Here is a 25,552-nt window from a genome sequence, read left to right as displayed (position 1 = left end):
CGAGAGATCCATGGTTCTAGTCCCGGTGAAGGCGTTCCTAATTTTTCATGACTTCTGCTTTAAAAATACCTAATGGCTCTACAGTGGCGCCAGAACTAAAAAAGGTGGTGAATGATGAACTTCACCACCAGGATTTGGAGACTGGGCCCCTAATCCCCAGTCGCCCTTTAAAATGGGCAGTATATAATGTATTTCTCCTGCCTCCTTAGCATGCCTTCGTAGTGTAGTCGTCAGCACTCTCGACGTGAATTCGAAAGGTCCGTTGTTCGAGTCCCGACGAGGGCATTGCTCATTTTTCATGGCTGCTGCTTCGAAATAACCTAATGTCTGTAGAGGGAAACTGAATATAATAAAATCCTTAGACCATAAAAATTGAAAATAATTTTGTAAAGCTATTTGAAACTGAAATCATTAAACATTAGAAAAATTCAGTTTTGACTATGGCAGTAACAGACAAGATTAAAAAGGAAATACTAGTTCTATCAAAAATAGTTAACAGATTTTATACCGGAAATTTACTTATTATAATAAAATTACACAAGTTTTATACCAAATTATGTATAAAAAAGGTTGCCTCTAAAAGTTGCTTCACGTGTCTTTCACAATCGCAGTAAATGAAAAGACATGAGCTTTATGATTCTGTACATTCGAAGACAAATATTCTTTCAATTATTTTATGCGTGAATCTCCGATTATAAGAATTTTAAATCTTTTTAGAATTCTTAACCTTTAAGCATTAGAACATAATTATAATTAATATAATATTAGTTAGTATATAATACACTGTTAATCAACAGAAATAATTAAAAATGGCTAAAACAATTAAAAATCAAGTCAAAAAAGAGCACCTACAAGCAAAGCAAGCACTGGTAATCAAATGGCGGACAACGATCTGCATTTCTACTATTGGACGTCAAAATACAACTCTTAAGAAAACTTTCAATCATTATCGTCAGGTGCACTTTTCTGTACATATTTCGCGTTTGTCTGTACCGTGCAAACCCCTCCTTAACATTTTTTACTGTTCTATTCATTAGACTATTCTATTCTATAACTAGTTGACCTTCCATTGGAAAATCACCTTCTTGTCTACTGATGGTAGCCACTTGACTTAATATTTTCGTCTTATTTTGTCCGCACTGCTCATTTTGTTTTACTGATGGTCTTCACATAATGCAGAGTAAAAGGTAGTATTGCTTTCTGAAACTCATCAGTTCTTAGTTGTAAAATTTTAGCCACATTGTTTATTAACTTTATTTGGCAACACTGGTAACGATAGCAACCGGTATGTAAACTCTCTAGAGACAGATGTAATGTGCAATGTATAAAGTGAAACTTTTAGTTATTGGACCTTGTGAGGTAAAGCTATGAGTCACATAGTTTTTACATATAAATGTAAAATGAAGGTTACGTTTTAAAAAATGAATTAAAAATTGTTTCAGAAATTCTTTGCTTGTTATATGTTCATTATCTAAGGGTAATCTGGAATGCTCTGCTTTGCTTATAAGTAAGATAGTTTATTAGTACATGAATTTCTGCGTTAATTTTCGTCAATTGTAGGATATTTTTCTCGGCGTTCAAATTTTTAAACGTCAGATTTTTATGCGTACTTCAAATAAATCCTCAGATTTAATATTTTCCCTATTATTTTCAAGTTCTTATAATGATTGTTGGATTAGTATTCATGTTTTTACTCTTTTAAATCTGATTTCGGTAGAATTTGCTATTAGAAACACTGTAAAATAATCCTATTCCAAAATCAAATGAAGAATTTTGGATCTTTATACGTACGAACTAGATACTTCTAGCAAAAAATCGTATTTCCGTTGGGATATCATTTCGACTGTGGTAAAATTTTTATAGACATGAGAAATACTTAGGTTTTGGTATTCTGTTATAGGGACTGTATTCAGAAATGTATGTATGATGTGTAAATGTATGTATATGCATATATGTGTGAGTATGTGTACAAACACATACATATGTACATGCATATACATACTCATGCTTGAACACATACATTATTGCATACATGCATATATACATACATTTCTGAATCCGTTCCTAATAACAGAAGAACGCCATTTTTCAATAACTAAAGACAACTTAATAAGACATTTTAAAAACATTGATACTACTTGCTTTAAAAATAAAAATACTGTTATAAAAGAGATGAGCAGCTTGTTTAATTTAAATGTAGACAATAAGTTATGCTGGTGCTTCTGACTTTCTATAGAAAATTATTTAGTTTATGTTATCAAGAATTCCAGGTAGTTTCCGGGCCCAGCGAAGTTCCCTCCCCCCCTTAACCTTTTAACTGTCAAGTTATTTTGATGAATTGGGTGCATAAATTGTCAATTTTTTTTTATTCCAAAAATCAAATGTTTGCCTCAAAGTCAAAAAATTTTTAAAAATTGCTGCACACTTTGAACTCTATCTATTGAAACCTTCAGTCAAATGCTGCCATCTGTTGAACTGACGCCGAAATAAACTTCTCACGATATATATTCGGGTATAACAATACCATGCACTCAAAAAAAAAAAAAAAATTTGCTCGAGTAATATTCGGGCGTGACATTTTGGAATACCAGTGCTGTGCCCGAGATTATTTTGGGAATGACAGTTAAAAGGTTAAAGTATGGGGAAATGTTTCCTCTTGACATTATTTTAAAATGGAGGAATACCATAGAAACTTTTTACTACAATTGGCATTGCTATTTTAAAACGCTTGTTTTAAATATATAATTTATCCTCTTTTCTACAGATCTTAAACTGATTTTTGTTGTTTGACTTTTAAATTAGTTTTTATTGACTTAATTAAAGTGGATAAAGCATCCATAACACCCCGTCTTGCCTTTGAACTCCTGTCAAAATTTGGGTCGAAGGTCATGTTTATCAAGAATTCATAAAACGAATGTTGTTTCAAATTTTTTAAACATTAAAGGGAAAGAAAATATTTTTTCGTGCAAGTAAATGAATTAATGGATTAGTTATTTTGAGCAAAAAATGTATAAAAATCTGAATTTAAATTATCGCAAAACATCAAGGAAGAAACATTTTGTCAGAGATCGTTTCTTCTCAACACGTGTTCCTCAATTTCCTGTACACATGGTGGAGGGGAAATTCTCGCTGGCAGGTTCCATCATCAAATCCCTTGGCAAATTTCCCCTTCTCTTTCCAGTGGCGTAATAGCAAACTGCTTTACATTATGTCTATGGAACCTTTCCTTCTTTACATAGATGCTATTTGACCTAACACTGCGTGCAATTTCGAGGAATCCCACAATTCAAATAAAAAAATCATTAAACCAAAACAGGGGTTTAGAAAAACCTCTAACCGCGGTTAAGAGGAGTCTTACTGTATTTCTTTATTACTTGTCGATTACCCAATGGCATGTCACATATCTCACACACACACATATTGGGTCATATAAAAAGTCTCTGCATTTTTTTTTTTTTTTACCACTAGATGGTGTTGATGCTTATATATCCGGCAACACTCACCCGATTGTCTCAAATGAACATGTGCTTAAAAGGTGACATTCAGCTTCATTGTTTGTGAAAAGTTTCCTAATTCGTTGCTTGTGTAAAAAGTTATATTAATTTGAAAATGAGTGAAATATCTTAAGTAATATGTTATTTATATGATGTTTTTTTACTATAAAAAATGTAAAAAAGCTGCAAAAACATGCCAAAAAATTTGTGAAGTGTGTGAATTGAATGCTGTGAATGAACTAAGGACCCAGGAGCTGTTTGCTCATTTCTATTCCGGAAATTTGGATATCAAAGATGCACCTCGCTCTGGTCGCCAGTCACTGAAGAAGGTCAATGAAATTGTGTAACTGGTGGAGCAAGACCAACACGCAGTCTGTCAGGAAATAGCAGAAGCACTAAACATCAACCACATGACAGTTTGGAATCATTTGAAAAGAGCATGTTATAAAACGAAGCTCAGTGTTTGGGTGCCACATAAATTGCAACCTGGCAAAATCATCAATTCAGCCCTGTACTGTGCACAACTTGACATTTTGAACAAAACAATACAGAAAGAGTGACCAGAATTGGCCAAAACAAAAAGGGTATTCCATCATGACAATACGCTGCCACACACATCTTTGATGACTCGAAACAAATTGATGGAACTTCGTTGGGAAGTTTTGATGCATCCACCATATAGCCCGAACCTTGCACCATCTGACTTCCATTTTTTTCTGCCTTTGCAAAATTCTCTTGATGGTAAAAAATTGGCCAACCAAAGAGCCACTGAAAATAACTTGTCCAAATTTTTCGACGACAAATGACAGAAGTTCTACACCGATGAAATTATGAAGCTACCCAAAAATGGCAAAAGATCACAGATAATAATTGTCAATATGTACTTGATTAAAATTAATTTTCAATAAAAAATTTTCTGTTAAAAAATGTACCCCAAAAGGGTGGAGACCTTTAATATGACCCAATATATGTGATGTAGTTCTTCTAGAAGATGAAACCAATTCAATCTTCATTCATGATCAAGAAAATTTGCTGCAAACATGACAGGAGGTAAAATCACAACTGACTGGATTATTAAAATATCAGTCTTTTTTTGAACAGGAAAATTTCTTCAGAAATATATTTTTGCTTAAACTAATGCCACACTAGGGATGCTAAACTCACCTCGTAATTTCTATATACTCAGTTTACATTTTAAACAATAGTGAAGGAAGGTGAAATGAAAGGCATGCTTTATTCAAGAAAATAGCAAGAACAAAAAAGTAATGCATAGAACAGGAAAACAAAAGTAAGAGACATGGCTTACTCAAGCAACAGTAGGCAAGAAAAAGGAATGCTTTTACTAGCAGTGTTCATATTTGTAGTCGGAAAGTCTTTATGTTAATCTTGAGCAGCAATCGGGCTAAAGATTTCACAGTGTGGAGAAACTGCAGGATAAAAATGACATAACGTGACACAAAATGGTGCAAAGTGTATCGTTCAAGTGGAGCTGTGTATAATTAAAATTTATGAATTAAAAGCTCCAATTGAGTTTAATTATTTTCTTTTATATTTTGCACACACACACACACACACACACACATATATATTCATTTAGCATTTACTTCTTTTATAAAACTTATTTGATACCCTTATCATTTTATTGCAGAAAATTTATCCTTCACTTTTCAGAGTAGTATATAAGAATGAACCATATTTAAACTTTTGAAATTATTTGATTTAAAGTAATATTAATGGTAAGTATTAACTATGTTAGATTTTGGTTTTCATTGCTGCTAATTTGAATCTAAGCTTTCTTTTGATTATGTTTTAGTGTTAATAAATGAGTAATAAAATTTTCTTCTGTGACACTAGCTTTGTCTAATATTTAAAAAAAATAATTTGTCTAATATGTTTGCACATTAGGAGTTGTGATGCTAAAAAAGTTATTATTTCTTTAAACTTAGCAAGTTTAATTCTTTTGAGCAGCATGACTACTTTTTTCTGACTAGGAGATTTACTGTCACTCTGTTTATATTATCTTCTTCCTACAAATGTTTCTCTGATTTTTTATGACCTTATGATCATTCTAATGATCTAAAGTGTGTAAAACAGTAGAGTAAAAGTTTTGATGATACTGTTGCTGCATTATCGTAATCTGTATTTGCTGGAAAAAATGAATATTGTTGTTAATATTATTGTTGGTGTTGCTTGGCAAAAGACAGCACCATGGGCAAAGAGTTATGTTCATTGCTACTCTGCTAGAATATCTGGATTATATCAATGTTTTTTGGAGCCATTCCTAAGAGCAAAGATATCAATTCATTTATGATAAGCAAATTTACTGCACTATAAATGCTATGTAATAATAAAACTTCACAGTATGTCTGGAAGATTTCATGTTAGGAAGTTCAAATATGAAACTGGGTAAAAGAATAGTTTATTGTTAAATAGCTGATAGACCTACTCCCATTTATGCATTTAACTATTTTCTTTTAGTGTGGCAAAACTGTGATATCAAATTTCTTGGCTGATGCAACTGAAACTATATCAAATGATTACCACCCTACTCAAGGAGTCAGGTAAACTTTATCTTTTTTAATAATGTTGAGCACATCATTTATGCCTGTAATAAAGTGTAATACTGGGTCATCCTTAAAGTTCTGTGAGTTTTTGATGATAAATATAAATGAAGTTGTACAAAAAAATAAAATTTTATTAAATCCAATAAGCACCATTTTGTCCTATGACCTTTTTACCAATCTCTCTGATAGCTGAAAAATTCCTTTTTTTAAAAACAGTCATTAGGTTTATTTGCTAACAATTTGCTAAGGTGTTATTTCGCACTCTTCAATGAAATGGAGGGTGCAAATCCAATGAATGAAGGATGCAAATGAAATGAAGGGTGCAAATCGAGAGTGATCAGGGAATTTTGAAGTGAGCTAAGGAGATGAAAATCTGAGTGAGAATATGGGGCAGGATGTCACAAATATCTCTCTCATCCATACTCAAATAATCTGACATTCATTAAAATGGGAGGCCAAGCATTGTTATGATAGAAGAAAACCTCTCAGCAACTGGTCAGCTCCGGGTCTTTTGCTTCACTTTTAAATTTGCCATGTGGAAACATATTTTTCTGAATTTATTGTCTGATTTAACGACAACAATGCATAGTGTACAATTACTTCATAATCACACCACACGTAGTTTGGAATGTAACCTATTTCTTGATGTTACTGAAGGAAGTTCTTTAGGTTTATCCAAACACCTTTTTCTTGTAACATTTATACAGTACAAAGTCTGTAATCCGGACTCGTCAGGACTTCGGCGATTCCAGATTATTGGTTTTTCCAGATTATAGATCATCAATTTAAATAAGGTAAGGTGGCATGCAGAAATAATACAATTAAAAATATGAAACTGTAATTTATGAAATAAAGGGAAATTATTATCTAAAGGGTATCAAAATTTACAAAAAAAAAAAAAGCTTAATATTTATTTGTTTACTTTAGTAAACATTTCTTTCAATGTAAGTTGTTTAAGTTGCTTCATTTTTTGTGTAATTCTATAAACAGACATAATTTCTTGTTCAGTTACAAAGTTTCACTGTTCAAGTCCTGTAATTGCTGTGTCAAGAATGCCGACTAACTTGTCAATCGAAAATTTTTCATTTGCAATAACGTTCTCTGTTACTTTCTTCACTATAGGAAGCGTGCATGGGTAAACACTTTACTGGCTTTACGCGTGTGCATAACGGACGCGCACATCAAACGCACATGCATAAGTTTGTGGCTTTGAGGTCCGATTATAGATCATTCCGGATAATAAACGTCTGGATTACGGACTTTGTACTGTATAATAACTACTTTTCATCTCCATTAACCAGCCATTTAAAAAGAAGGAACTTCTTTGTATTTTTTAGCAAAGAATCGCCTGCTGAAACTCAAGCAAGCATATTCTGCTCTATTATAGTATGGTTGTACTGGTACATCATGGCAGCTTACATACCTAGTCTTCTTTAAATTATCATATACTGTTTTTCTTTTTGTTTGGCAAATTAAGTCTCTCTGATAATTCCAGTACTGCATCACATGGACTTTGAATTAGAGCTCCTTTTAGTAAGTCTTGTTTATAGAGGGTGGTCATCCAGAACAGACATCATCTTCAAGGTTGAAATTTCTGTACTTTAAGTTTTCAAACCAATTTTGAACGATGTTATCAGAAAGAACACTTTTTCCATACACAGCATAAAATTTATGATCAATTAGACCACCATATTCCCCTATGTATTGAAAATGAACTCTTAAGTGAATGAAGTTCTCCTTCTTTAATACTGCAAAGAAAAAAAATATTATATCACAATACCTGGTAAAATTATTCGAGTTCAAAAGACTGTATTTAAACATCTGCTTTGATCAAAGTTCTGCCTTATTAACAGTAACAAAATAATAAAAAGGAAATGTGCTTGAATCTAAAAAGCACAGAACTCTTTGGGTGACCCAATATTAAATTGTAATAATATTAAAGGAAAATGTGAAATGTATTTTTATACTAAAGCCTAATAGTGTAGTGTTTTTAACTAGTGTAGGTATTTGTAGTTTACTAAATTTATATTTTCATACGTATTTCTGAGTGAAAGGAATAAGTTTATTGATGAATCACTTTTACTTAACAAATTTATAACTATGGTTTAAATTGGAAGAAAACATAATACATATAGTAATTTAATGAGTAACTATGTATTTTGCTGTTTCATTTGTAATATATTTGAGTTCAATTGTAGGGTTTCCCTTATTTTGCATAAGAAATTTATTTTAAGTTTGATATCTTTTCTGAACTACTCAACTTCCTCTCACATTTTCTCACCAGGATGTAAATTTAATGTTAAGTGAAGTGAGTATATAAACGGGTGAACCTCTGAATTTATTCAGAGTGTGTTTTCGCTAGCCAGCACACGTTTCGTTGCTATCTTGCTGTTACGCTAGTAAGCCTCTTGGCCATTTTGAATTATCATCATGCCTATTAAGTTTTTGCGAGTCAACCTGTTAGGTAAAATTTAACGTGCTAATCCAACACTATTTTAGTTTAGTTTTTGACTTGAATTATATTCTACATTTGAATTTCACTGCAAGTTGGCAGTTCCATTGTAAAGCATGAAGATTGTGCCTTTCTGTTAATTATTTGAATTAAATAAAAGGTTATTTTCACCCTTCTTCTGCGCCGATAATTTATTCATGCTTGTGTGAGAATTCGCCAGGTCTATTCTAGGATCTAATTTAGTTTATGTGAAATAGCAGAGACACATCTCACACAGTTTCAAAAACTAAAGTGTATTAGATGCGAGACTTAAGTTTGTCTGTTTGTTCAACTATAAATCAATTTGGGTAGTCTGAAATTCTAAATGTTTTTTTTTTAAATATTTTTTTAAATAAAAGATTGTTATTTAGAAGTGGCAGTCTAAGATAATGTTTTAGATTAAATTTACATTGAAGCAGAAATATAATTGAATTGGAAAACTAACTAGTAGAATATTTTTTAGCAACCATTTCTTATAAGAAGTTGTATGTATGTTAAAACAATTAGTTCAATAAAAAATAATTTTGATTATTAGATTCATATAATATAAAAGGAAAATAGTATTTACTGAATCCTTTTTATAATAATATTAAGAATAATCCTGCATTTTAGGTGGTCAATTGTTTTCCTAATTTTTGTATTCAAAAATCATTTATGTTTAAAACATTTGTGTTTTTTCATGTGCTTTTAATTCATTGCATCCTGTCATGTATTTTAAATGCCTAGTTATTCGGTACTTCCTTATCACAGCGGGCCCCAAGATTGAATCGCTGATCAACTGAGATATCTCACCAAATTTTTGTACTGTAAAATTGTATGTCATCAATATTGTTAACATCTTCAGATCATGTATTACCAACAATGCATAAAATATGAGACCAATGTGTTGTTTATTTTAAATCAATAAATGCTTGAAATAAAATTAAATACATTAGAAGTAAAAATGTGTGCTGCAGAAAATTACAGTTGTTATAAAATATACTGAACAATTATAGAAGAAATTTAAAAAATAAAGGTACTTTCTAATAACCTGCACCCTCACTGAAAAGTTGTGAACTCGTTGCCGACTTTTGTGAGAAACATTTGTTTGGGTATCTTTATCTCTGTTTCAATGCTACATCCAGTGCTGCTTATTTTTTTACGTTCATTTAAAAAAATAAAGCATTTACATTTTCTTCAAAATCCTTCTGTAAATTGTTCTGTGTTGTTGTTCTCCCCATGTATACAGGAATCTGTTTTCACATACACACACACACCCAAAAAGAAATTAAAGAATTGCTACACTCGGTATTGCACTTCAGCTGTGATCATCCAAGAGTGGTTGAAACTTCAATGTGCACTCCAAGATATTGAAAATAAAAAGGGCAAACTCCACAGCTTCATTATGATTCTTTATAATAAAAATGAATGTACTCAATTCAAAAAGCAACACTAATCATAAAAATTAATGTTGAATCTTGAAACTGTAAATCCACTCAAACATATGCATGCTAAAGCACATACCTGGGTTGTCATATAAACATTTGTAAGAAACAAGTGTGGAATTGTAGATTGTCACGTAAATGCTTTATGGCAACATAGTGCATAGGCTCATCAGTAACTTTCCTCAGCTTTTGAGTATGTATAATCAGAACATAACAAAGTAAAGTAAAATGTACAGTAATTGAAATTGTTATTGAAATGTGTATCAAGGTCTGAGTGACTTGGCCAGCCTTATTCGGTCATAGATTTTTTTGTTTTTGTTACTTGATATATATTAACTTTTAATTTAAGATAGTTTTCTTTCTTACTTTCTTTAATAATGTAAGTGTCATCTTAATGAATGTATGTTTATGAAAATTGAGACTAAAATATGTAAATATACAAAGTTAGCTAAGAAATGTTGTTTAAATACAAGTCTTTGGAACATATCCAAAAATCTGTGCCTATCAGAGGACTATTGATATTCTATATCAAGAATTATATATTATTTAAAAATGTAAAATCTTCAGAAATTACAAAGAAATAGTTACTAATAATTAAAATGGTTAATAATAAGAAACTTTATCTCTCAGATATCTAACTTGTTTATTGTTGCTGTTGTAAGCATCATTTTTTATATTAATTTTTTAAATTAGTCTTTCATCATAATAATAAATGAGAAAGTTACCTGTTTTATCATTTTGGTGCTGTACTTACTAATGTACTATTCATTTTTACTATGATATTTTGACATGTAGCCTTTTTGTAATTTTAAAACATTTCTTTTTTTTTTTTTCTTTGCTTTATCTTTAAACCATGTTACATAAAAGCTGGGATCTTTAAAAAAAGTTTTTCTTAATATCACAATGACTTCTCTCTTCACATTTTTTTGTTATTTTGTTATTTTATTAATTTTTTTAAATGTAGTTTTTGAATTATTTCAGGATTTTAGAATTTGAAAGTGATAGTTTAAATATCGGAGGTAGGATAGCAAAAGCTGAAGTTGAATTATGGGACTGTAGTGGGGATACAAAGTCAGTATTTTTTGTATTGTTATTATACTGTATTGCATGCTGATGGAAAAAAAAAAAAAATCAGGGTGTTAAATTTGACATGATTTTCTATGATTGTAAGTTGAACTGCTGTATATTTATGCAATATTATTCACTTCTCACAAGCAATTTTGATCCTTTTTCTTTAATTTCTAATACAGATTGACAACTTAAAAACTTCTAATGTTTTCTGTACACATGACATACAGATTAATCATCATTTGTGTCTGTTATTATCACCTGTATCTTCAGTGCCAGATTTATATATAAGCTGCACAAGATATAGCTTAGGTCCCTCCTTTAAAAATCGTACTGTATCCTGTATTAAGAAAAAAATGTCTCTTATCCATCATAAAGGGCTCCGTATCTCAAATAGTTTAAGATATTGTCAAATCTAGATCCAGTCCTGTGTATCTTAGAAAGTCCCCTTCAAAAGTATTCTTTCAGAGTAATGTAGTTCACACATACCATAATAAATTATCAGCCAGTATAGTATAATTGAAATTTTTAAATATAATTTGGATTTGTATTGAAAGATTTTAGTGAAAAGAAACATTTTAGATAAATTTCAGAGTTATTTTAAAATTCTCTTGAAGATGGATTTTATAAATAAATGTCTGATTATATATACAGTTGCAATATAAATGTGCAACTATATATTATGTGCACAACAGCAGTTTATTTTTAAATATGTATCATATTTACTGACACATTTCTCCTCAGTAGTTTCCCTCTAGCTATCTCAGCATACAATTTAGAAACGTATATTATAGTTTCATTTTCCCAATGCAGAGAGAAAACAAAGTTTATTGTCTAATTTAAAAGGATTACATTTATTAAGTATAATATTTGTAAGTGAAATGTAGAATATGTATTAGTACATTTATTCCCATGTGCATTTTAGTCTGGTAACTTCTTTTTAATCTCAGAACTTATATAAATCACATAATTTATTTCTGTTGATTTTCAAGAGAAAAATTTAATAAGAAAAGGGGTACACAAGTTTACAGTTTCTAGACTAGTATTGTGACTTTGGGTATCAAAAAGAATGGGTGTTTTTTTTTTCCAAGTTTCTGATATTTAAAAATTTTAAACATTTTTAAAAATTTTATTTTAGTTTTCTATGCTCTATTGTGTTTTGTTGTGATACTTTACATTGCATAATACTGTTGATACTAGGATATTTATCACTTTTGTGGTCTAGCAAACTCCCAGTTCTCAAATCTATCTATCTATCTCCATATCTCTATATATACATTTATATAATTTTATAAAAAGAAGAGCAAATGGTCTTAGTTAAAATGTAAGTTTGCAATCGCTATCGCATGCAGGTCCTAAACATTTTTTACCTCAAAGGAAGTTGTACCCAAAGGTAGCACATGGAAAATTAAAAATGAAAAAAAAATGGACCTTTGGCCCATTTTTGGAAATTTAGTTCCTTTGGCCTTTTCAGGCTGTCCGCATTGTAATTGTCCTTATTTCAGGCTGTCTAATATGTTTTTGCGGTGGTTTTTTTTTTTTTTTTAATCTTTATGTATTTTGCATCTTTTGTTATTATTTTTTGATTCCACTTTTAAAAAATGTTTAACTGTACTTCTACTTTAGTATGCTAATTTTATGCTTGAGTTTTGTAACTTTTGATGTCCTTAAAAATACGAATGCAAGTCGGGAAAGGGTCTGGATATTTGAGAACCTTTGTAAGGTTTATAAAATTGAAATTTATTCAAAATTTATGATTGTGCTTCTCAAATGACTCAGAGGAACGAAACTTGTATTAGGAACTCATTGGTCAACTAGGTTCTGGGCTTCAAAACACTTTTCCCTTGATAAGTTCTGTTTGAAGCGTTGAACTGAGCAGATCAATATTTATTTTTTTGCTAATTTGAAATTGTAATGCTTTCCATTTTTTAATTTTTCATGTGCTACCTTTGGGTACGACTTTCTTTGAAGTAAAAAATGGTTAGTACCTGAATGCAATAGAGATTGCAAACTTACATTTTAACTAAGACCATTTGCTCTTCTTTTTAAAAAATTGCATTTTTTTCAAAACTGCTACAATTTATGCAGATTGTCTAATATTGACTTATAACTTTTGAATTAAAAAACTTTTGAGTTAATAAAGGCAAATTTATAAATACTGATGTAAAAATACTGAGATGCAGAAATGCAGATGGCGGAGATACTTGATGCTTAAAGCATTGACCCATATTGAAGAGGAACAAGTCAAGCTGGATTAAATTCCTTTTGTATTTAAATTCACATTTGTGGCCCCAGTTCACTTGGCACTGCAATTGTGCCTATTCAAGAACATCTACATTTTTTATATTATTGCGATAGGAAGCAAGCACAACGAAACGGCGACCAAGCAGCACAGAAGTTAAAGCTGAAAGTGGTGCATTTATATTATGTCAGGCTGTTAAGAGAAAAGTTTTGGTTGCGAGGGCCATGCAAGGTAGAATGATCTAGAAATGATGCAATTCAGAAAAGTTATTACAATTTTTAGAATAGAGAGGGAGAATTAAAGGGTTAGTTTAAATTATAATTTTGATTTACATATTTTTATCTTACATATTTATATACATATTTTTGGTTTGTTAACTCTAATTTGAGCTTCTATTCTTCAAAAAAGGGGGATATTTAAATACTAATTAAATAAAAATGAAAATTTAAAAACTTAAAAATATAAATTCAGATTGAAATTTGGACTGACTGACTGACTGATAACTTATAGCCAGAATACCACTGAGATCAGTAGTTTATCTGGCTCAATCAAATTTATGCCGGATGAGCACAATAACATAGAACTATCTTCACATAATGTCCGCAGTAAGGAGGAGAAAGACGGATAAAGAATAGGAAGACCAGCAACGCAAGAGCTCACTAGCAACTAACCGGCCCGGTAAAGGCGTGACTAAGTGGGAGTCATAAAATGAGTGTAGAATGTGAAGTACAATAAATGAGTAAGATACAAAATTAAGAATGCTAATAAACACATTGGGTACATTATTTACAGGTGGGCACTGGGTGGGAAAGTTCGGGTCCCTGATAAGGTGGGCCGCAAGTGGGCGCAGTTTGGCGTCCTCATTCAGTATTTCGTAGGTAAAGATATCAAAATTTCTCATATGGTCACAGTTCAGAGCTTTCGTGAAGAATTTCCTGTTGATCTTATTCAGGTGCTCTTCTAGAGTGTCCAGTTTTAAGTCACAGTGCAGTGTAGCATTTCTCACAAAAAAGTGAGCATGGGTGATAAGCCTTAAGACTTTGTTTTGCATGATTTGAAGTCTTTTTATATCCTCCTTGGTAGCCGTGCACCAGGCCGGCGACGCATAAGTCATCAATGGCCTAATTGCCGTGATATAAACTAGCCTCTTTTTCCTGAGGTCTAAGCTAGAATAATTACCCAATATAGGGATGAGACTATTTACAACAGTGAAAATTTTTCTTCTGACCTCTGTTATATGATCTCCCCATTTTAATCTTTCATTTAGCATTACTCCTAAATATTTCACCTTACTAACTCTAGGAATCTCTTCAGAGAATAAGAAGAGTTTGCTATTAATAGTCAACTGTGTATTTTTCCTCCTTATCAATAATAATTGCGACTTGCTGGCATTAATAGCAATTCTCCAAGTCGTACACCACTTTTCTACCACTGGTAGAAGCTCCTGTAATTTCTTGATTGCATGGTGTGCGTTTGCGGACTTTACGGCTAATGCCGTATCGTCCGCATAGCACCCAAGAAAGTAATTTCTGCCAATGTGAGCCCTAGGGAAGTCATGAACATAAAATAAATACAGGACGGGCCCTAAAATGGACCCCTGTGGGACGCCTGCATTCGTGGTGCGTAAACTGGAGATGTCCTTTCCAATAGCCACAGTGAATTTCCTATTAGTGATGAAAGACATAATTAGCTGAATCAGCTCTCTATCCATAGGGAGATTTATAAGTTTATAAATAAGCCCCTCATGCCAGACGCGGTCGAATGCCTTCGCCACATCTAGCATGAGTAAGGCGACATTTTGTTTCTTGTGAAGCGCATCCCCACAAAACTCGACGAGCCGAACCAGCTGCTTCGTTGTTGAAAGCTTTCTCCGGAAACCAAATTGTTCCCGAGGCAGTAATTCAATATAGTGTTTCAATCTGCTGTAGATTAATCTCTCAAAGACCTTTCCTAGTCCCGAAAGCAAGCTAATGGGCCTGTACCCATCTGGCTTAGTGTTATCCTTGCCGGGCTTAGGCAATAAAATAACTTTTGCGATTTTCCATTTTGTGGGAAAATAGCATTGACTAAGACACGCATTGATAATACTCGTGAATTTTGTCACAACATTGCAGGGCAGATTTCTAAGTGCGTGATTATTAATACTGTCTATGCCAGGGGCCTTTTTGACTTTAAGCTTCTTTGTGATTTCTTTGATCTTACTGGAGTTAGCAGTGGCCATGTACCTCTTAGCAGTGTGGGCATTAAGCCAATCCCTAACAAAGTAGCATGCCTCATTGACAAAATTAATGTCCATGGGCGTCATGTTAGGTCTGAACTGCTCTTCTAAATGGTCCGCAAGGACCGTCGATTTGTCTTTATTATTGAGAGCAACAGAGTTTTCAGTATAAATCGGCTTATTGCATGTACGCTGCCTTTTCAAGTTACGCATGAACGTCCAGAGGGTGCCATCATTCGGACTAAGATTCTGAATTTTTTCCTCCCATCTCTCTTATGCTCATCTATTTTCTTTTTAATTAATTTATTTGATTTGTTCATATCTCTTTTAACGTGAGGGCTCCATGTAAGGTGCCACGCTTTCCTCATCCTATTCCGGTCCTTAATCATCTCTCTAATTTCCTGTGGCAGAATGCCAGCGTTATTATTTCTTCTCACGTGTCTAGATGCATTTTCAATAGCATTATTGATTGAATCAGTGAGGGTATCAACTGCATCATCTATATCTTTCCGCGAGTTCAGAGTATCAAAGATGGGCGGATTCTGACTAAGAAACTTCTGGAACTTATTCCAGTCAGTCGTGTGGATCATTTCATTTTCTGCCTCTTTAGTAGTGCCTAGGTAAGCAATGACCGGTATATGGTCAGAGCTCAATTCGTGCTTTACTTCAGTATAAATAGGGATTGAAGTATTTGTCAGAAGAATATCAAGAAGGTCTGCATTTCTTGGGTTCTGTGGTCTGTACGTATACTCCTCAGTAACATGCAGGGCAACTGGGTGATTATTTATAAATTCATAGAGGATCTTACCATTTTGGTTAGTTTTACGGCACCCCCACTCGGAGTGCTTTGCGTTGAGATCACCCGTTAGGATATACTTATTATTGTCAGAGAGAAGTTTAGAAAGAACACTTTCCGTCAGTAGTTTCCTGGGCGGATTATAACATGAAAGGAAATTCAAATTACCATATTGCGGTAAGTACACTGAGACTGCGACCATCTCATGTCCGTCGTTTCTATCTTGGCTAATCAAACAGGACTGTAGCAAGTTTCGCACATAAATTGCGGCCCCACCACCACGGTGACTCAAACGATCGCACCTAAAAAACCTGGAAATTGTCTCTTTAATTTATAAAATTTCAGAAAAAACTGGTTGCTAAATTATAGATGGGTTATGTAAAGTGGCCCAAAGTATCTTCCTCTGCTAGACAAGTGTGAATGCACCCAAGCAGAATATGACTGACATCCTCATTGCCTTTACTGCAGATACACACAGCTCTTGAAGCAAGTCCAAATCACTTTTAAAATTGCTATATCCTGAGAAAAATTTGAATTAATTTAAAAATCTGTTGAAAACTGATAAACTTTTATTCTTTGAAAAAGTAAAGAGAGAAACCTTTTTGCCTATTATACTTTTGGTGAGGCAAGATATTCTTTGTTCCAGATACAGATAGCATCTTTTCTGTGAAAGAGCTTCCACTGAAAAACTAGAATACTGATGTTTAAATTAATATGAATTTTCATTGTTAGATTCATTATAGCATCAGCCCTCATATTTCTGAATTTTTCACAGTGTCCATGTACATAGGCGAAGTGAATTTTGATAATAACATTTTACAAAGTTTTAATAATAATAATTTGAATTTTGAAAACAAGTTTCTCTGGGATACGACTGTAGTAATTGCATCAAGGAAAGAGAATCAGTATGTATTAGAACATGAATTGATTTAAAACTGGTAGAAAAATTTTGAATCCACATCACAGTGAGATTTAAGTATAGTAATTCAGCCTGAAAATGGAGCAATCATTTCTCTAATTCTGTATGGTTAAAAGTCTCTTTCTAGTTTATCTCTGCAAACAACAAAAGCATAGCCATCTTTATTATTCACCTATTCTGTAAATAAAAGAAATCAAATGGTACTCTTTATGAATAGCATTGGAATAGACAGCAACTGGTATAGGGTTTCTGTTAATAGAATGTGGCAAAAAAGGAATCAAAAGCTTGTGATCAAGAACATTTGATGAGGAGTGCCTGCAAGTGCACCACTTTATTGCAGCATTACTCAGTATTTGAATAGGATGGAAAACTAGAGATGATGAAAAGAACCTGGTAACTAATAATTCTCTAGGTATGGACAATTCTTAAAAGATATCTTCTTTGAGCTTTCCTTAGTAGCCTGCAGTTTACTTTCCTTTCTTGAAAACCACCTCGAAATCCTTGATGCATATGAAATAACTCTTTGCCTATAGATCCAGTAAGAATGCCTGTTTTAATTAAGAATGTCTGTAAGCGCACTTAGGAATTTTATATAACAAGACTGAAAAGACATATTAACCATAGTAAGTATGATAAATAAATCATTTTTTTAAAACTGTATATTACAACAATTAAAAAGAGCTTTTGATTAACATTAACTTTTTTTTTTTTTTTTTTGCTAGCATTCATAATTCTTTTGTTAAATCAAGTACCATTAGCACATATCTGAATATCCTGTTCACATTCTGAACTCTTATGTTCTCCAATACAGTTGAAACTCATTAAAAAATTTCTGCACTCAGTTTCCCTATGATTGTATGACTAACATTTAAAATAATGATTTAAGGTAACAAAAATCTTCTATCTTACTCATATTCCAATTCAGTCTTAAGGGCTTCAAACGTAGTTTCTTACAAGCTGAATTCATTTCAATGACAATGTGTAAATCTTTTTAATTCACCTCTCTTTTGTTTGACTTTGCACTTCTTCTAACTCATCTAATTAATGATTCTGTTCTTTCAACACATTTTTTAATTTGGCCTCACTGACATTATCTGGGACATTTTTAAGAAGTAGCATTAGATTTCTACCTTAAGCAGAAGCTACCTTAAGTTTATTCTTCAAAGTGCTACTTTCTGATTATTGAATAATCCCCACCAGAAAGTTGCAAAATCATTGAGAACTAATTCTTTTGCCAAAAAATCTGCAAAAGATAACAGCCATTTTCAAAATGGAGGCACAATTTCATGCAAGAGCAAATCAGTCAATAAATAAAAATTAAAAAACAACGGAAAAAAAAAAAAGGAAACATCGGTAATTAACACTTACTTTTTTCAAGAAAGCCTCCTTTTTTATGTCTTTGTTCTCATATACACAGCAATCTGCTTTCACTTAAAAAAAAAAAAAAAAAAAAAAAAAAAAACTGAGAATTGCACAAACTTGGCTCTGCACACTTTCCACATTGTGCACTGGTCAAAACAGACATTTGCTACATGTATATCTTAGATTGCTAAATAAATACTTTTTGTCAACATTGTAGGTTGTCATATTGTTATTTTGGTGACATACTACTTTGCCTCAATACTTTATTATAATTTTTAGGGGAGGGGTCTGCAGATAAATAGAAAGTGTCTTTAGAACTTCTCAATAGCATTCAGAAGAGGAGCTTTTTAACAAGCAATTTTTTACCAACATATTTCATTTTTTGACACCATTTCGTGTTTCCTTGGAAATTTAAACATACCACAAATAAGTGGATCAAGGATTGGAAAACTGACTTGTAATACTAATGAAAATTGATGAAATAAAAAAAATTATTAGGTATTTGTTAATTTCTTCACACTTATGTATTTCTCCCCTTCACATATTTATCCCTAGCAATTTTAATGCAAAGTCCAGAAACTTTTAATTTATTTGCATGCTTTTCCATACTCCCACAATTTAGAAAGAGGATACATTAACAAAGGATAAATAGTTTTGGAATTTCTAATATATATATATACACACACACACCAAAAAATTGTCATTTGCTAATCTTCATAGTTTTATCTGTGTAATTATTCATATGTGTAGGGAAGTGGAATTTCAAACTCTCTTTTACCTAATTTTTTCTTTCAGGTTTGAAAACTGTTGGCCAGCTTTGATGAAAGATGCAAATGGTGTTATATTTGTGTACAGTGCAGATATTGCTAACATTAGAAAAGAAATGGATATGTGGTCTGTTATTTTTTTCTAAATTTATTTTTGTCTTAATAAGTTACATCTAATGGCTTAGTTTTTGGTAGTTTATGATTAGTTTGGCACAATATATTTTGATGTAATTGTTCATAATATTAGCAGAAATGTACCGTCTATCTTCAAATGTATAAAATTGCATATAGTTGTAAAAATTATTTCTGTTGATTAATAATGTTCTATCTCAAGAAAAAGAAGAGAAGCAGATTTTTGAAATTAAAAAAATGATTAATTTTATCTTTCTGCTTTCATTTTTGAGCTTGAATTATTAATTCTATTTCTTGATGTGTAGATATACTCAATTGTGGGATATATAATTTATTGATAGCTTGGAATCATGTTGAAATTCTAGTTTACTGAAAAAAACTCAGTTTGTATTTAATGCTATTCTACAAATCAGTAGATGATACTTATATTTAACAATGAAGTTGTAGGTTAAAACTGCAAAGAGTAAGGTAATTACTTAATTTTTAAAAGAGATAATATTTACTAAAAGAGAGTTTTACATTGTTTAAAAGTGTTGGATATGACTCGCATTAGTAATATATGAGTGATTTTATTTTTATTTTGTGTTAGAGAAGCAAATTTTGTTTTAATTAAGCAAGGATTTTTAAATAGGTAATATTGTTTTAATGCATGGATTTGCCAGCAAAATTTCTGTCATGCTAGAGAACTTTCCAATATTTAAAAAAAATATATGGATCTATTAATAATGCACAAAATAATAAAATTCAGAAGAAATATTTTTTAGTTTTGCTAAAGCTAGTACTGAGATGTGAAACTCTGTTTGGTTATAATGGGTGACTATAAAATAATAAAATTTCACTAGAGGCTCACATTTGATTGCACACTTCAATAAATTGAAATGAGGTTTAAGATATAAGAATGGCAAAGTTTGCTTTTCACAACTGAGTTCTGGGTTATAGTTACAGAGAACAAATTTTGAATAGCAACACTCACTTTTTCGCATCAAATATATGTAATTTACATTATAATAGTGGACTATGTTATGGTGCAGAAAACCATTGGCACCAGTTATACAAGTGGCATTCATTGATTGTAATATGTTACTTTGACATCATATAACAAAATTTACAAAAGTCAATAGTTCTTTGTGCTGTGTAACTAATACCTGTGATTTTCTGCATCATACGTGGCAGTTCCACTCAGTGGTGCCAATTATGTATTTTCACCTGGTTTCATGTAATATTTCTTTTCCCAATCTTCTTCTTAATGCTTTTTTGCTGGCATTGCTTGGTCCTAAGATACCATTCCAGTGTCATTTAGAGTGTTTCACTGTGCAATCATTTTACATTGCAAAAATGTAGATATTGCTATTAGAAATTTTTTAAATTTATTTGCTGTAAACATAAGTATGAGAGTTTGATATATTATACAAGTTTTGCATCTGAAATGCCATTTTAATTATTATTTTGTTTTCAATGGCGAGCCCAAACTGTCCACAGACATTGGCCACTATTAAGGCCAGAAACATTTGTCACTTTATTATGGGGCCACCTAATAGATGGGCCACCTTTGCCTCCTATGAGGGGGTAAACAAATACACCCATGCCTTTTCTGGGATTTGAGTGCGGGCCCCTTTGGTTTTGCAGTCGGCTGCTCTAATCACTATGCCATCTGGGTGGCTCATTTTAATTAATTGCATTGTGTATTTGGTAGACATTCATGTATAGGAAAAGTTATTTTCACTTTGTATAGTTCTCATGTTATGAATAGTCAAATTTCCTTATAATGCAACATTGCATCATTTTAGTTTGTTGGTTATATTTTTTGTAATTATGTTTAAATCAATTACAGAATATCAAAATTTCTTTTCTGAAATTTTTAATAATGACTTCAAATATATACTAGGTATGCTAATTTTGTCCAAGCTCAAGGGCTAAAGGATAGTCAGTGTATTGTGTTCTGTCATCGAAAACCAAATTTGCCAGAAACCCGTTCTTCTGAACTCTGTAAGTAAATGTTTTTTGTATATATTTACACAAATATGCATATTTATCTGAAATGATTAAGAAAATACTGAACACATAAATTATAAATATTGTAAACATTCTGTAGACAATATCAACAATTTTTAATGGAATAACTGATGTGTTAACAGAACATGTACATGAACTCTTAGGTTTACAGGTTACTGCAAACAGCCAGAAGTAGAATAAATAGTAAGAATAAAATTGTTTTCTTTAAATCTCAAAAACTATTAATTATTATTTTTCAATGTTAGTATTTTATTACAGTGTTTTCTTTTACTCTTGTTCTGAAAAAAAATTCAAAGCAAAATAATATGCAGTCAAACCTTGCTATAACAAACTCGGTGTATAATGTACACCTGGATATGTAGAATGAACATTTTGGTTCCGTCCAATTTCCCATGCTCTTAATGTTATTTTATATGGCTATAGTGAGTCTACAAATCTATGAAAACTGGATACAAGGGATTTCTTGGTTATCTTAAACTTTTTTCAGTTTTTCTTGTTTTTTCCAGAATTTTGCAAGTTTTTAAATGAAAAATTGCTAACTTGCAAAGTCATACATATTTAGAATATTAAGAATCATATTCCTTTGATGTGATGCTAGCAGAAGAACCTTTACTTTACTGTTTTTTTATATTGATTCTTTTTACATTCACCACCTCTTTCTCTGCTTTTTAAACAAAAACTATGCAAGGTAGGTGTAAAACCTAGTTTTTTGAGAAACAGGTCACACATTATACATATCTCAAGCCACCATATTGTATTCATGACCATCGAGTCAAAGAGTTTGAGTGGATTCTGTGATCTAGTTCAAATTCTTTGATTGAGCTGTCAGAGAGCTGTATTCAAGACTGATAGAAATTTTGAAATTTCCACTATTGAAAGGAAGAGAAAGTAGTGACTAGCCTGTTATTGGGATTGTAGAGGTGATTTGTCTTTCAGGGAATAGAAGTTTTTTAGCCTTATTGGTTTGTTTTATTTCAGTATTTAAAATGCTGTGAAAATTTTATTTTCTGAATGGGGGGGGGGATTATATTTATATCTTTTGCAAGATATTCTCTGTAAGGGCTATTGCAACTTTACTTTGTAACTCTATGCATCTTAGAGGACATGAATGCATTTTTATTGGACACTGAATAGGATAGATTAATGATGAAATTATATTCCTTTTTTATCTTTCCCAGGAGGACAAAACTTCACATATTTATAAACCTCTGTATTCTGGAAATTTTTGTTTGCATTTATTCACTTGTATGCCGAGTGGTAAACATAAATCATTCTGCATTGAAGATAAGGTGAGTGTTATTAAAAAATACAGAATGGATGTAGCTAAATAGATATCTGCTCAGAATACAATCTATCCAAATCTACAGTTGGTACTATGAAATCAAGACTTGATAATTTCTTCTCATTAAAAAAATTTGGATACAAGGGAAAAGTTTGAAAATTCTTAAAGTAAGGATGCTGAAGAAGAATTGATGAAATTGGTGATCATTCAAGGAAGCTGAACAAATGCTAATTATAAATTAGATAGAGATTTGTAACTGGATGGACAGTCTAAATCAGGACTATTATACTAAGCAATCTAGCCTATAAAATTATTATAGTGAAACTGAAAAAGAAAAAAGATATTTAGTAACCGTACAAAATAATAATTGTAATTAACCTTTAAAAGATTTTAAAATTAGGGTTAATATTAATTTCTCTTGTTAAATGTTACATTGCTAAGAAGTTTTTTTTAATCATTTATCAATCAATTTGGGCACCTTTTGTTATATGATCCATTCCTTGTTTAAAAGATCTGATAGAGCAAACCAAACTTTTGGTCCTTGAAGTTCATTATAATGTGGTTCCATTGTATGTAAAATATATTACTGCACTTGTGAAACTGTCATGTTTTTTCACCGTAATTTTTTAAGAAGAACTAAGTATTTATACCTTCTATGTAAAATGAAAGATTTAAAATTTAAATAAATTTTATGATACAACAGTCAAATTATTTGCCAGTTGAAGGGTTAAAAACATTGTAACCATTTCTAGCTCTAATGAGTATCTTTTCCATTTTCGCATTATGCAGAAATTGAGTGAGATGTTCATTTTAAGCTATATTCAAAACTTTTTTCCCTCCCCTCTGAAGTCAAAAGGCAGAACAGATTTTTTTTTTAAAGCAATGTTTTATATCATCAAAGTTGCATCCATTTCACTGGTTTTAAAACTTAATCATGCTGAGAACATTCTACAGTAACAAGGTCTGGTACTCATTAGATTTCTTAAGAATTATTTAATATATTTATATTGTATAAAAGAAAGTATTTAATACATGATGTATATGTTTACATATTAGTTTTTTCTATCAAAGGAAGTATCTGAAAAGTTTATTTCATCTAGCCAGCCTTTTTTCAAGAATTACATGGATACAAACAAATATTGAAGAAAATGGAAATGCATTAAGGAGAGAATTTAATAGTTTTCTTCAGCGTCTATTGAGCAATATTAGTGAAAGAAGAGATCAAGAAGAACTGAGCATTCTTAATCAGCACTGAACTTTTTTAAATGCATTCACTAAACCTATGAACGTATTAAAATTTTTAGCACTTAATAATGTATATTCTGATTTTTTTTCATAATATAATGTAAATTATTTCATCAAATGTGCCTCCAAACCATTTATAATATTCTTAGTTTGTCATTATTATTAAAAGATAAATTTCACTTATAATCATGCAAAAAACTGCATTATATACAATTTTATAAGTTCACATTATAAACAAAAAATAAATATTTTTAGTACTCTGGTGGACAATTAAAAACTTGAATCATTACAAACACACACACACACATATATATATTTATTGACATATACCATTTTGGTTTAGTGTAAGATATAATATTTTTTATTGTATTTATACAATTTTTTATATGCTATATCACTGGCATAGTTGTATGGAAAACCAATATGCCAATGGGTCCGAATTCAAATCCTAGAGAAGGCATGGATGTCCATAAATGCATAGTGCAATGTTTTATAATTCCTTATGCTTCCAAAAAAAATGGGTGCTCAATAGAAGTTAAAAATGTTCTTTACGAAGTAATCACAAACTTTTATGTATTTTGTACACTGATCTCTTTTCCCAGTCTAATTTCGTATTTCTAGTATAACTTGTTTCCTATCTGATTTCATAGCACTCACATAAAGATATTTAATTTCTACCCAAAGTGTTTTATTTGTTTGTTATTTTTACCCCAAATTCTTTGTTTTATTTGTTGAGCAGATCAAGATCATTATTTTCATGCTATGCTGTTATGTTACTTTATTTATTATACATCAAATTATTATTAATTTATTATATGTAAAATTCTTATTTTTACTATTACATACACACTTTTGAAAAGTTAAAAAATAATTAAAATCTTATGTAGAAATGTATGAATATATTAAATTTTACATTCTGTTTTACAGAAAAACACTGATACTAAAAGTTCATTTTTTCCATAAACTTGGAAATGTAATTTATGATGCCATTTAGAAGTAATAATGCCTTGACCTGAAAATTTTGTAAAAGAAAATGCTTTTTTTAGGTTTTTACAGTTTATTTTAAAAATTTTATTATTATTATTATTTTTAAAGAATAATTTACAAATTTTCTACGTGTCACAGTTTATAGAGAAATAGGGAAATGTGTCATAACTTTCAAAACAAAATTCATTCTTTATTATATGTGCTGTAAGGTAGCATTAGAATTTCATATAAATATTATTCTGGATTATAGTAGTTTGCATAATTAAATAGTAAATATTATACACAGATGTTTACAGGTTTTTATTTTGTATTCTAAATGTGAATAAAGAATTTCATAAAGCTTCTGTGGGAATAACATGATGAAATTATTTATGTTATGAAACTTCAAAAGAAACCATTGGCAGGTTTGAAGCATACCATAGGTAGTCAAAGATGATATGATGACTGAACATGAATCTCTTAGAATGAGAAAATATCCTATCATTTTCTGAATACTAAGTTTATATATCGCTTTCAGCCAAGGAATAACTTGATAACTGCATTGAAAC

At 31.1% G+C, this 25,552-nt stretch overlaps 1 protein-coding gene across 3 annotated transcripts; it reads left to right on the top strand.

Moving 5' to 3' along the window:
* Nucleotides 1-1,209: 1,209 nt before the first annotated feature.
* LOC118203180 (intraflagellar transport protein 22 homolog) lies at nt 1,210-25,348 on the top strand. 3 transcript variants are annotated; one of them, XM_035375442.2, is made up of 6 exons: nt 1,210-1,359; nt 5,973-6,055; nt 10,955-11,044; nt 19,374-19,472; nt 21,363-21,463; nt 23,877-25,348. In XM_035375442.2, the coding sequence occupies exons 1-6, from the start codon at nt 1,321-1,323 to the stop codon at nt 23,933-23,935; spliced, it is 471 nt and encodes a 156-aa protein (XP_035231333.1). In that variant the 5' UTR covers nt 1,210-1,320; the 3' UTR covers nt 23,936-25,348. The 3 variants fall into 3 exon arrangements, with proteins under 3 accessions (XP_035231333.1, XP_035231331.1, XP_035231332.1); XM_035375440.2 differs by having other exon boundaries at nt 1,211-1,359; nt 23,873-25,348; XM_035375441.2 differs by lacking the exon at nt 10,955-11,044 and having other exon boundaries at nt 1,211-1,359; nt 23,873-25,348.
* The last annotated feature ends 204 nt before the right edge of the window (nt 25,349-25,552 follow it).

Source organism: Stegodyphus dumicola, chromosome 5, assembly GCF_044657685.1.
Source record: "Stegodyphus dumicola isolate Sdum_Otavi_A_Nest chromosome 5, ASM4465768v1".
NCBI lineage: Eukaryota > Metazoa > Arthropoda > Arachnida > Araneae > Eresidae > Stegodyphus > Stegodyphus dumicola.
This window is presented reverse-complemented; position numbering and strand designations above follow the sequence as displayed.